At 41.7% G+C, this 12,966-nt stretch overlaps 1 protein-coding gene and 1 long non-coding RNA gene across 2 annotated transcripts in view; both read left to right on the top strand.

The window, feature by feature from the left end:
- LOC120899680 overlaps positions 1-12,966 on the top strand; it is a 60,599-nt gene that overhangs the window by 2,682 nt on the left and 44,951 nt on the right. The gene's annotated exons all lie outside the window — the stretch shown is intronic.
- On the top strand, positions 3,137-5,429 carry LOC120899679 (nuclear transcription factor Y subunit gamma-like). Its single transcript, XM_040305789.1, has 2 exons — positions 3,137-4,382; positions 4,446-5,429. The coding sequence occupies exons 1-2, from the start codon at positions 3,705-3,707 to the stop codon at positions 4,515-4,517; spliced, it is 750 nt and encodes a 249-aa protein (XP_040161723.1). The 5' UTR covers positions 3,137-3,704; the 3' UTR covers positions 4,518-5,429.

The following is a 12,966-nucleotide window of genomic DNA, read 5'->3' as shown; positions in this document are numbered from 1 at the left end:
CGGAGGAACGGTGTGTGGGACGGATTGAGAATTAGTTCGTTATTAAATGGCGTCGTGCTGTCATTTGTAGCTCCCTGTAGACTGTGGCAAACCCGTTCACAGGCTTCTGACGGCTGCCTAAGGTATGTTTCTTGCGCTTCGTCACTTCTGAGGGGAATGAGCGTTTAACTCATTATGAAGAAGAAGACAAATACCAAAAAAGCCCTTGGACTGAGGAAGAGGGAGACGAGATGTACCTCAATCAAACTGCGCGATCCTACTGAAACATCTGGCGTCTAGATCAGCGATCCGAGATCGTGTGTCCGTTTAATTTACTTTACGATCGCCATCCTACAAAGATGAAAGATGAATGGATTATCGAGCGCATGGTGACTAGATCCGAGGCCCTTAGAGCTAGCAGGGCTTCTTTTGGGGAAATACAGCTTTTTACAACAGCTTTGATTACGGCAGATCAGCTCAGATTGGGCTTGATGAGTGCTAGAGGGTAGCAGTAGCAGCTACTGAATTGGATGAATATGGCTGAATAATTTCGATGAATCGTTAATGCGTTGGGAGGTTTCATGAGGAGTCTGCTGGCAAATGAGTGGTGATTACCTTGGGAAATCAAATGATTCAACTAAAATAGAAGCTACCTTGATTGAAATCATCCCTGACCGACGGTTTTTAATAACTGAATTATTGAATCTTAACTTATGAAATGCGATCCTTAACATAAATTCATTGCCTTATTAACAGAAAGGCATTTGCAAGTTTTTGAGATTTGTAATAATTCTGTGTGAAGTCTCAATCGATTCACCAACGATGATATCCGTGTGAAATGCCACTGTCGCTCTTTCTCTCTTTCTCTCTTTCGCTCTCATGCTGACTGTAGTTCATTATTCCATTTTATTGAAAAAGCGCTTCCATACTTCCTTCGTTACTGCTCGTCTGCTCGCCTTAAAACAAGGCGCGTTCAAGGTGCATTCGGTCGAGACGGCTACCGATTGTTATCATAATTAGAAAACACCTCGATCAAGAAACAAACCCCACAAAAAAAACGGAACCGGTCCGGCCGAAATTCACCCGAAATCGCGTCGATCCATCGAGACGTGGGTCCAAGATCGTCGAGACGCGATTGCAACCTTCGTCCTCTTGCCTTCCATCGACTCATGACGGGTTCGTGTCTTTCTTCCACGCTATCGGCCACACTCTGGCCACACTGGTGACGAATGATGTCACTCTGGATGGCATGAGCTTTCCTGGTCGCTCGATTGTTCGATTTCGTCGGAAATCGCCGGTGTCCTCCGGTTTTCCAATATCTTTGCATCAGTGCCTACCTTTCCGTTTTTGCGGGCGTTTTACTTGTTCTCATTTATTCTACTTACCCCGAAACGACTTCATGGGACACGATTTTGGCGCGATCATCACGGATCGAAGTCCTCCCGCGGTGGACCGTGGCTTTGGACGAAAAAGATGAAAAAGCTGAGATAGAGCAAACTTATGTTAATTATTTATTGTGTGCATTTTATGGTGACTGGGCTTCTTGTGATGATCAGCGACGACCTGGCCTACCGCATTTGTGTGTTAAATAGAAGTATTCTTGAGTATAAATAAGTTAACACTTACTGTTAATGGAGCTCTTGTGACATGTCATGCAGGAAACAAACAAACATACTATTTTGTTGAAATGTTTAAAATAATACAAAACCGGAATCTGTATCAATACAACTACATATAAAACATTAATTAAGTTTCTGTTTGTAAGTTAACATTAAATGATTGGTCAAGAATGATAAACATGTTGGCAGTCACTGCTAACATATTCGAGCCTTTAAACACCGAGGGCAATTCAAAACTTAATTCTCTACTGCTGTGATAATGATCGTGTAGCCACACCGTAGAGCCAGTTGAACATCGCCTTCACTCACTCGCGCTTTTTTCTAAATGATCAACGATCTTTGACTCAAACGATCAAGATAACTGCACACAACTGTGTCCTTGTCAGACGGACAGACAAATACACGAACCAACAAGACACAGTAGAACAAAAACCCACTGCCAATCCACTGAACAAAGGCACACAAATATCACCACCAGTAGGATAGTTGGATAGTTGTTGAGATGATCTTTAGGAGTTGAAAGTGAGATTGAATCAACAACCGGCTTGGACACCACCGGGAGCAACAACATACGAATCTTCAAACGAAATCAAATACTGCGAGTCGATAGAAAATGGGGGAACAAGACTCACGAACGGGTTAATCATTTGTTCAAGTCAAGATCAATCTCTATGGCAGTGACGCAAGCGATCACCCGTCCTGACCGAAAGATGTACATCGGTGATCGCGATCGTAAAAGAACTTCCGATGAATTCTGGGAGATGTGAGTGAGAGTGAGTGAGTGTTTTCAAAGCTGACACTGACAAAGCGACGACAAGGTCGTTCTAGCCCGCGGGAGACGTATGTACAGAACGCCTTACGAGAGAAAACACACATACTGGTAGACAGAGAGTTTGCATATGCTGACACATTTTGATTTTATACCGGTGCCATGTGTTGCGTGGCATGAAAGAGAGACGAGAGAAGATTTTTACCTCACTCTTTTCATTATTTAGCGAATAGAGTGGTATGTTTGAAGCATTGTTTGCATTGTTTGAAAAAGGATAAAATTTTGCTACCTATTTGTTGCGATCATGGTATAGAAATGATGCATGTAAGGCATTTAACTTCATTCCTAGGGACAACAGTGAGAACATTCATCTAAAAGAACCACTTTACGCACACAAATGCAAAGCACTGCTTTGCCAGATGTTGCATATACGTATGCGGATGAATGCGCAACTGTCAAACAATGTTGCGCATAGTTTTGCGTTTACATCCCACGCTTGAGTGGGCAGATAATTTTTATGTTTTCTTTGTAACATTAAATATATTCCATTTTTGTTAGTTACCATTGAACTGCGTTACATGTAATTATTTTTATTTTTGGTGTGCTATAGCACTGTGCAGTTTGTACCGAGATAAACGAATATGTATTGCGACACCAAGTCACAGCACTTGAGCATAGCACTGACAAACGGAACGCATCGGACGCGTATGCAATAAACATCAACGCTGGTTGGCCATAACTAACACAAAGCTGCTTATGTGGTGGCCAATCATTACAGGTGTCCGTTTGTGTAGGGTGTTTGTCGGCATTTTTCTACCTTTCGTTCCGATTGGAAAGGTAAAGGACGAGTGAGTGCATGTGTGTGAGTGTAGTTTGTTGGTGTGTGCGTTGCTGTAGCGTTGATTTGTGTATGGGAAGCAGACGAACATTCTATGTCATTGATCGCAGATCGTCTAAAGAGCTTCGAGGGTGAATAATGTTTATTGTATAATTTTGCATTAATGACAAAAGAATGCTGAAAGTGTGTTACGAGCTGTAGTAGAAGATTTCTTATAAATGCGCACGGTAATATCAGTAGATTGTCTAAAGACCGCAATTGAGCACAAGATCATACATACACGCACACACACTCATACACACACACATGCCGATACATGAGATCACACCGGCGCTCGTTTCCTATTCGTTAATTCCTTCGTTGATGCTCTAGCGATTGGGTAATAAAATAGCAAATAAGAACAGCTTATTACCTGTTATACGCATTTTTGATAAGTAGCCAAGGTGTCCCAATCACAACACTCTCTTGGATAGAAATCCTTTACAAATTTGGGAACGTAATGACGCCTCGAAAAAAACCGTCTGATGAACCATCCATTTCACAGCAAAATTTTACAAATTTCTGGCCTAACGTAATGCGAGAAATTGAGCGAATGAACAAAATTGATACAGCTCATCCAGTGTTTCCACTCTCGCGCATTAAGAGAATAATGAAGATTGACGAAGAGGTGCCAAATATAGCCTACAATGTTAGCTCCCTATTAGCGAAAGCGAGCGAAATATTCATCCAGGAATTGACACTGTGTGCATGGCTGCAAACTGAAGCTAGCAATCGGGCAACGTTAACGCGCAAGGACATCGCGAAGGCCACTGAAAAGTATGAGCAGTTTGATTTCCTCATGGACATTGTGCCGCGAAACAAAAATGACGCAGAAAAGAGCGTTGTTGATACGGAGGATACGCAAGACGAGGATAGCAGCGAGGAAGAGTGTTGCACAAATTGTGCAAAGGAAGGGACCAGTTGCGAGGGACCGCGGTGTGGCTTCCAGCAGCCCGAAATACAGCCTCGGAATGCTGAGAGTGCAGCAGAGGGCCTCGCAAACGAAGATACGGTGACACACGTTATTCCAATTGTTGTACCACATAGTGGAACAGTTTCAACCGATGAGCCTATCAATCAAACACTTCAACTGTTTTTGCAAATAATAACACCGACAGGTGAAATATCGCATGTGCCGGTAAGTTCAACGTTGTTAATATAGCTTCAATTAGTTGACAAACTCATCTCACTATATTCACAGATCACGATACCTCAAGACAACCTGACCATCACAGAAGTGGTTGATCCCGAAGCTACACCAAATTATATGTAATGGAATGGCATACAGACGGCACCGACTGTAATTTTTTTTTTAGTTTTATTTTTTTAGTTTGCATTCAACAAATTTGACGATGCAAGAGCAGCTATCAATCATACAAAGAGCGGTAATGCTAGCAGTTGCAGCAGATATGCCATATAAAGCACCATTTATCAAGGAGTTTGCATGAGGCAATTTTTCACAGCGATATTTTTTTTAATTTTAATTTGGTATAAACTATAAAAAGTATGGCTTAGCCATACAAGTGCCTTAAACTTATGACCTCTTACTGAGAATCCTTATCCTTATTTGAAAATTTTAGTTTTTACATATGTCTATGAGAATTATTTCGTTTTTTTTTTACATTTGATATCATTTAAAAGTGAAGACATTATATTATATTGATATTACTACCATTTAAACATAGATATTGGGATATTTAATCATATTTACAACCCACAAAATGCAGAAATTTAGAATTAAATCAAACTAGGGTAGGAAACTACATTCGTTATAGAAAACAAATTACAAAAACCAGCAAATCAAACGGTATGGAACAAAAATCACGCATATTCAAAAAGTATTATTCATTACGGAATGTAAAACTACTTAAACTAACAGTGTAGCATCAGAACAAGTATATGCAACCAAGGTTAGTGTGAGATCGTACCGTAGAATCCCGTGAAGCTATTGCTTGTAAAGAAGTATGATCGCAGAAGACCATCAATCAACATAGCAACACGTTTACACAACTACAATAGCAATCGTAAGTAAGGTAGATCATGATCACGGTAGAAGATTTTTGAAAATTTGTTAAGAGTATTAAACGATGAAGTTCAAACAATGTGAATTCTATTCGGCAAGAATTTCTAAAGCTACACCTTTTTAAATAGCAAAATACTAAAAAAATACACACGGAATCCTTTTTAAACGGAATAAAATTGCTTCATTTTGGCATTGCTATCATTCCATGCGTTAATTCTTTTGGCCATGTAATATATTGTTCATAGTTCTAACATGAGTTCCACTTTATGATAAACGACAACACAGTCGTTCCAGTGATAGAGTAGCATATGCTAGAAACACAATATTCATCACAATCACCATACAACTGGGCGGACTGGTTATGTTTGCTTCCTCCATAGATTGTGTTGGTGTGATTGAGGCGTTGAGTAACACCAATACAGTCGATTAGATGGATAACAAGCCACCAACGTGCTTCCTTGTCAGACGCGACCTATAACGTATCAACTTCTTCTCCCGTTTGATAAATAGTTTGTTTAGTCATTCGTCGCGTTGTTGTGTTTACAATAGCGTCGATAAATTTGTACCAGACTGCCGGACCGACTGACGCTGAGCAGCGTCTTTTGCGTTCAACATATTTTAACACTTGTTTGAATAAGGACACAAATAGAATCTTGATTGCAGCGACCACTCCACAAGCTGACCGATCAAACGACCGATAAACGATTGAGCAAAGTAAAATAAACCAAACGCGTCGTTCAATCGAATCGTTCGACGAAACATACGTAGAGATAAAAGTAAAAGAAAAAAGTAAACAACTACACGAATCGGACGAAGCTTTTGTACGTATGAATGTAGATCTTATCCCACGTGTTGGCTTCCGTGGAATGTCCAAATTTTGACACGTTCCTCTCACTCGCGCTGAAAGCGGCCGTGGTATGGGCGAGCGTTTGTTTCGTCTTTCAATTTTATTATTTTCATCTCCTAATCTGAGCTCGATCATCAGTCAACGAACGAGACCGACCTGTCAGAATTCGTAATAACCTGTAATAAACGAGTCCGTGTCGTAGGGTCCGCTTACGAAGTGCCCAGCGTGGACGATCGGTGGTGGAGCGAGACACAGGCCGAGACCGTTGTCGATGTTAATGCTGATTCAATCGATATTCAATTTTTCTTTCAGAGGTCTCATTGTGCTGTGCTTTTGAATCGGGTTTTTTGGTCGCAGAAGGTGATAGGATCTGAGACAGGTTTGTGGTGGTATTGGTGAAAAGGTGCTCGAATCCTTATCACGCTTCTCAAATCGGAGGAGTGGTGGATGCTCACTTGAGCAGTTTTTATAAGGTATTCGAGCAGTTAGGAACAACGACCTCAATTTACTGGTCGTGTGATGGCGCCATGATCATCACTCGACTTGCAGCAAGTGCTTGTGACAAGAGGTTCTCCGCTGAGCCCGAGTAATGCATCAACGACGTCAAATATCGATACAGCGTTGTGGTGTCTGGTTAATTTCAGCTTCGATCGAAAGGCAAGATAAGCTGAGCTCGAGACATCGAGTGGCTTGTGGAAAATGATCTGTTCTCGGCGATGTTCTTCGTCGGGGAGATTAACTCATCTGCTCTTTCTGTAGCGATAACTGCAAAACGATCGAACGATCAACGAACGATTGCTTATCGGGACTTGGTATGGTGTTTGGAGCTGGACAGCGTGATCTGCTCTCAAATAATTCATGAATAATCATTGCTTTTTCTTTCAGGTTTGAAAATGGTATGGATTTTGCCTACCAAATACGATGTTGTGCCGTTCTATAATCTAGACGGTTGAGAGTTGCTTCAAAGGGCGTTGAGTCTGATTAAAAACAGGCATAAAGTGCTCGAAACGATCATGCATGGAAACACAAATCCATTTCATCTGTGTTCCGATAAGCAATGAAGATGATCATCTTTCATATGGGGCGTTAGCTGTCGATGATGGAATGTCAGAACCATTGAACTTGGATGATAACACTCGGCGGCAATTGTAGGCCGCTACACAGGAAGAGAAAACAGGCATATCAGCTCAGGGAGGAAGGAATGGCAGCAACTTATTTGTTTAAAAAATGGGGTGGATTGATCGCGTCCAAAATTTCGTGTCGATATGCGAGGATGATTATGTACAGTGAACATGAAATATTCTTTGAACCAGTGTGAATGCAGACGATGGTACAATACATATTGAAAATATGGTAGTGTTTCAGACAAAAACAGAAGCATGATAGGGTCTTCATTGCATGTGAGAATGTGGTCATAAAACTATGTGTACCATCTTCCAACTACCATCGAGATCATTGACAACTTCCGTATCATCCCTTTATAAAGAGTCTATTCTTGTTGTTGTCTTTGAGTTTCCGTTCAACCCTCTGAAAGGAAAGAGATTAGTTTTTGAGTTTTCATTTACTGTTGCATGGTAAAGTTAATCTACAAAGCATCCGACTGATCTGAAGGGTGGTGATTTCCTATTTTAATTTTTCAACACTTATGAACACGTACGATGCCATTGGAAAGTATCAAGACGAATGTGAGGTGAAGTACAGTTGGGTTGAATGTGTCTGAACCACGTAACGCATGCTTCTCAGACACTTATCAATCAATCAGTTCCTTTTCTTTCTGTATTTCTATGTTTAAAAGCTACAAAGAAAAAGTACAATCGTTTGGAGGTTATTAGCCGTAGACACTTTAAAAACAAAGACACATTATTTGAAGAGTGCCAAACTTGACATGCATCGCAAACATTTACGGAGCAAAACATGGCCAATAATATGAAGAAATCAATTAATCTGTTTTCCTCCAATGCCTCTACACGAATTGAAAAATCCAGAGGGCTTCTTATCATCAATGCGTTTTACAAGAGATTGTGTTATTGTTCAGATCAGTGGGCGGTTTTTCTGCGATTGTGCTCTTGGTTTGACATGCAGAGTAAACGAACGATTGGATGCAAAAGTAATCTACTATCGGAATACTCTTCAAAACCAACGCAATTCTGTTCGATGTTCAATTTCAAGATGGAATGATGCTCAAAAGAGATGTCTGTGCTCAACACACAACCACATCAAATGTCAAGGTATCGCGAAGTAATCTGGTGGATGGCATTCGGCCTGATGGAATGTTTTATTTTTCACTCCCATTCGCTGTGAGAAGCTTTTCTGGTTCGAAGTTTGTTATCTCGTCTAAGTTTCGCTAGCTTAGTTGCTCAAGAAACGAATAGACGATACAGGAGGACAGCTATCGGCTTTAGAGAAGTCGTTGAACGATAAGCTAAAATTTCAAGAAGTAAATCCAGACGCGTACGATGCTCCTCAAGGAAAAGGCAGAGGACATGAGAATACAAAAACAATCTACCCCTCCCCAATGAATGGGGAACCGATCCAAATCGCACGTTGGCGCAAGTTCCGAAGAATAACAATGAAAAAACGACCACATCGACATTGGCGTCCGCACAAACACGTCAGCTCGCTCATGCCGCATAGATCCGCGCCACAGATAGATCCATCCAATGTTATCAAATCATAATTTTGCTTATGGCCCGATATTTTGGTTCCTTTAACGATGCCGCCGTTTGGTGTCCATTGCGGGTTCTTATTGTTTTTTCCACCTTCCACGACACCAGCGAGAGAGAAAGAGGAAACTTGTCTAATTTACATTTTTATGAAACAATGCTCCTCCACGGAGGGAGGAATTCCGGGCTGCGTCGGACGTTGTTAGAGGGCTCTCTGTACTCTTGCCGACATACCGATGTGGCGTTGTTTCCGGTCAGAATGCAAAGCGCACGAGCTGATGGTTTCGTACAACTTTTGCATTATGCCACACACACAAAAGCAACAGGGGTCGGCCGAGTGAGAGATTAAATAAAACTATAACGATAAAGGGATGGAGGGAATGGTCCCGCCGATAGGTGTATCTGTGACCATTAAGCATGTAGAAAACTTTGGCCAAATGCTTCTGCCCCCGTCCCTCAAAAGCTCGCAACACTTATCGGCTATTGATATCTACTTATTTATCATATTTATATTTCTTTTCGTTCCACGACGGGACGTGCCCACCTTGAGTGTCTGTTTTTGGAGGTTTCAGCATTCGGTGTGCCTTTGCCGCTTATCTTGGAGTGTTTTTTGGGTGACTGAGGGGAGCGAGTGTATCGGAGAGAGCGTAGATGTTGGGGTCTGTTTTGCTTTGTTCCCGCCCGCCAGAACCCGGGGAGAAGTAGGAAGGTTTGGCAGTAAGCAACAGATAGGTTTTCATTGGCAAAAGACATCAGATAGATTTGGAGATGGTTCTACTTTTGCGTCTGTTTGACTTACACAAATATCATGGCACTCCAAACAAATAACAAAGAAGAGCAAAAATAAATCTGAGGAAATGTGTAGTTGAAGTTGCGCATGCCAGCCGTAATTTCGTACCTTTTAAATTGTATTTCTAAAATAGATTCAAATGTTTACAAAAGCAGCTTACAACACACCTTATGAATTTTTGGAATCCTCTGTTTGTGTTCTTTTTTCAACACGCATAAATTGATTCCACATTACCACCACCTTCGAGCGTGGTCTCTTTCCACCGTATAATCCCATCTGCTATCTCATCTCACAGAACGGCAGCGGCCGAAAACCACCCAACCAAACCAGCATCTCTCTCGGCGACTGGCGGGAAAGATAAGCAAAGCTTTTAAGAGACATTACACTCCACTCGATCTCCCATCGTGCCGCCGCCTTTGACCAGATAGGTGACCGGATTTAAGGCCAGATACGCCAGAATGCCGAAAGAGAGATGGAAGCGTAGATTTCGTACGTTAATTGATTAATTATCGATACCTGATTCCATTGCGAATGAAGGGAGGGTAAGAGAGAGAGAAAGAGTTTCTGTTCCAACATGGCCTAACTCTTCCAATCGAGGCGCCCTGCATCCCAGCATTTGGCTTGGAATGCACTACGCACGCACGAGCACACACGTACACACCAAGGTCAACCAATTTGTTCGACGAAAGTGCAACCTTCAAGGCAAACAGTGTCGGCTTCCTTCCGTTCCAGCTGCTCCGTCCGTTCCACGTTGCCTGATTGTGGCGGGGTGCGTTTTATGTTAATTGATGTTATTTTTCATGCCGATAAGACGCCGCGTACTAATCTCATGATCGCAACTCACTGTACGATGGAAGGTTCGCAAAGGGAGGGAAGGTCACTGTGATCCAGGAGGTAGAAGGAATGATCATCTAGAAGAAACAGGCATCGATATATCTTACTCCCGCAGGCCGACCGACACATGGGAGTAAAAACGTATGCACTCGATTATCGCATTTGTGTTTTATTCAATTTATACTTCTGGCATGGTGTTGGTTCGATCGCTCAGCCTCTAAGTCAGCTGACGTCTTTTGTAGTGGTACGTATGGATGATCATGGTGGTGGTAGTGGTGGTCTTCTGGTACATAGACACCCCCAGATCGAGTTATTCCACCCCTTTCCTGAGCATTGCAACCCAACACTCAGCCTGAGTTTGAATCAGCCAGGGGCATCTGGCATAGATGGTTGTCTAAAGAGAGCAGCTGTCTATGTCTATTCCATTCGCACTCGTCTCTGAACTCGAGATCGAATGGTCGGCTGTAATCGGGTGGACGATCATAAAAAATGCTTCTAAACCGAATGCTTTTTAGATAAACTGTTTGAGAGTGTATGTGTGAGAAGTCCTTGGGCGGATGGTTTGTTGCTTGCGACACGTCATTCGAGTCAAGTGCCCACGTGATCCGTATCAGCATTTGGCGGATTCAAAGCTATGAATGAACGATATGGCAGAACAATTTGTGTAACTTTTGCGTGTGTTACAATTTCAAGCATAAACAAGAAACTAATGAAATGGTCCAAATCATTTATAGTCTTTTTGATATTTAAATATTAATCTTTTCTATTTGCTATAGAATAATTCCCGTTCGTTTTCATTATATCAAAAACCTTTCTCTGGAACTTTCCTTTCCTTGGAACAGAATCAGAATTCCAATTGATGGGAAAGGCCAGGACGAGGAAGCTTATTTGCAGATTAATTCGAACAGGCGGAAACTTTTGCCTTCGTTTCCCATCGCCCACTGTCGCCTTGTGGTCGTTAGAGATTCCCGCTTCACTATCCTTATCTGCGAGAGGAAAAAGTGGAAACTCTTTTCCGTTTCGTTTTGGTTTTGCTTTAGCGATCAATCAGTAGGACTCGGTGAGGTTTTTTTCCCTCTACACTCTGGCCAGAGTATTTCCCATTGAATCTTCGCAAGAGTTTTCTTTTATCTACTTTCGGGATGCATTTTTTGTTGGACTTTTCAATCCTTGGCTTTCAGGCTTGTGGTTTGAGCTGGATTCGTCCTGAGTGCAATTTGTGTCTGGGAGATGCTGCGGTTATCGTGCCACCCGATGCGGTTTGTCTTAGTGTTTGATGGACAAATTAGCTTTCGCTTGGTAATGGCACACCCCGATGGCAATGAAAGTGTTGGGATAAAGAATCTGCTAGCCGGAAGAGGCGAAGGGGGACACACTGCTGGGGAAAGAAAAAGTGTTCAACAAGGACCAACGGGCACAAGTTGAATGAATTTGCTTTTGACAAATTAACTTCGTAATCACTTTAGAGATGACAGAAATCTAGCAATTTTTCATTCGGTTACAATCTTCCGTTGCGTGAGGAGACGGTCAGACATATCATGTTCTGTGTCAGAGGAATAATGTTTGATTTATTTTTATTTTTAAATTACTCAGTCCAACCCAAGACAGCTGCGTTCCAAAATAGAGCCATTGAAACACGTTTGGAATCTATGTTTATAGCAAAACATGATAAAAGTGTCTCCAACGGATCATCATCACAGTCGCGTTATCATCGTCATCGTTACCGTACCGGCATTTGCAAGTTAGCGTTAGACGAACGGAAGTACGTGCACTTGTTGCGATCTCGGCCAAAGCACGTACTCCTCAAGACGAAATGCGATAACAGCGCTTGGCGAAACAGAGAAGACGACAGAGAATTGAAGGGAGTAGCATTACTCCAACACCATCGTGACCTACCTCTTTGAGATGGGCAAGTTGTATGTTTGTTTGAGTTTTAAAGCGATTGCAAGGAAGTCAGCAAAAAGTGTATTTCGTTCCAGTTTCTAATCAGCTTGAGGGCGCTTAGTTACAGCTTGACAAAAAATCATCATATCAAAATAATTATTTGGCTGCATGATGACGATTGTCCGACCACCAGTTGACTATAATCAACATATTAGATTCTGGAACGTTCATTTGGCATAGTCAATTCTTACATCGATGCGATTCGTCAGAAGAACCAACCAAGATGTCGCTACTCATGCTATCATCTGATCTTGATCGGTGACGATGTGATCGCTGGCCAGTAAAGTGACCGCTAAACGTTTGTTTACATCAAAGCTGGATGATTCAGAACAAATTTCTGGAAGTATTGTCTAATCTTGAGTTGACAAAAAAGACAAGCGTTAATTAGTTGCTAAAAGATTGCAAAATCGGCAACAATCAGCTTTTGTGTGCACGTGTTTGTGCCAATCAACTTGTTTTCAAATAAAGATTTGACTCGTTGGATGTCTAATTTTCTTTTTGTTCATTTGACCTCTAATCGAAAACTCTTTAAAATACGTTTTGAAAGGTCTTCATCGTAATCCTTCCAAAAAGCAAGTTTCAAAGTGTTTGGAATGTATATTAAAATGTTTATTGCTTTTT

The sequence above is a fragment of the Anopheles arabiensis genome, chromosome 3, assembly GCF_016920715.1.
Source record: "Anopheles arabiensis isolate DONGOLA chromosome 3, AaraD3, whole genome shotgun sequence".
NCBI classification, from domain to species: domain Eukaryota; kingdom Metazoa; phylum Arthropoda; class Insecta; order Diptera; family Culicidae; genus Anopheles; species Anopheles arabiensis.
The sequence above is the reverse complement of the archived record's forward strand: the minus strand, read 5'-3'. Positions and strand labels throughout refer to the sequence as shown.

Coding starts and splice junctions, on each gene's coding strand:
- LOC120899679 (XM_040305789.1), top strand. CDS start 3,705: ATGACGCCTCGAAAAAAACCGTCTGATGAACCATCCATTTCACAGCAA. Junction 4,383..4,445: donor GTGAAATATCGCATGTGCCG/GTAAGTTCAACG, acceptor CTATATTCACAG/ATCACGATACCTCAAGACAA.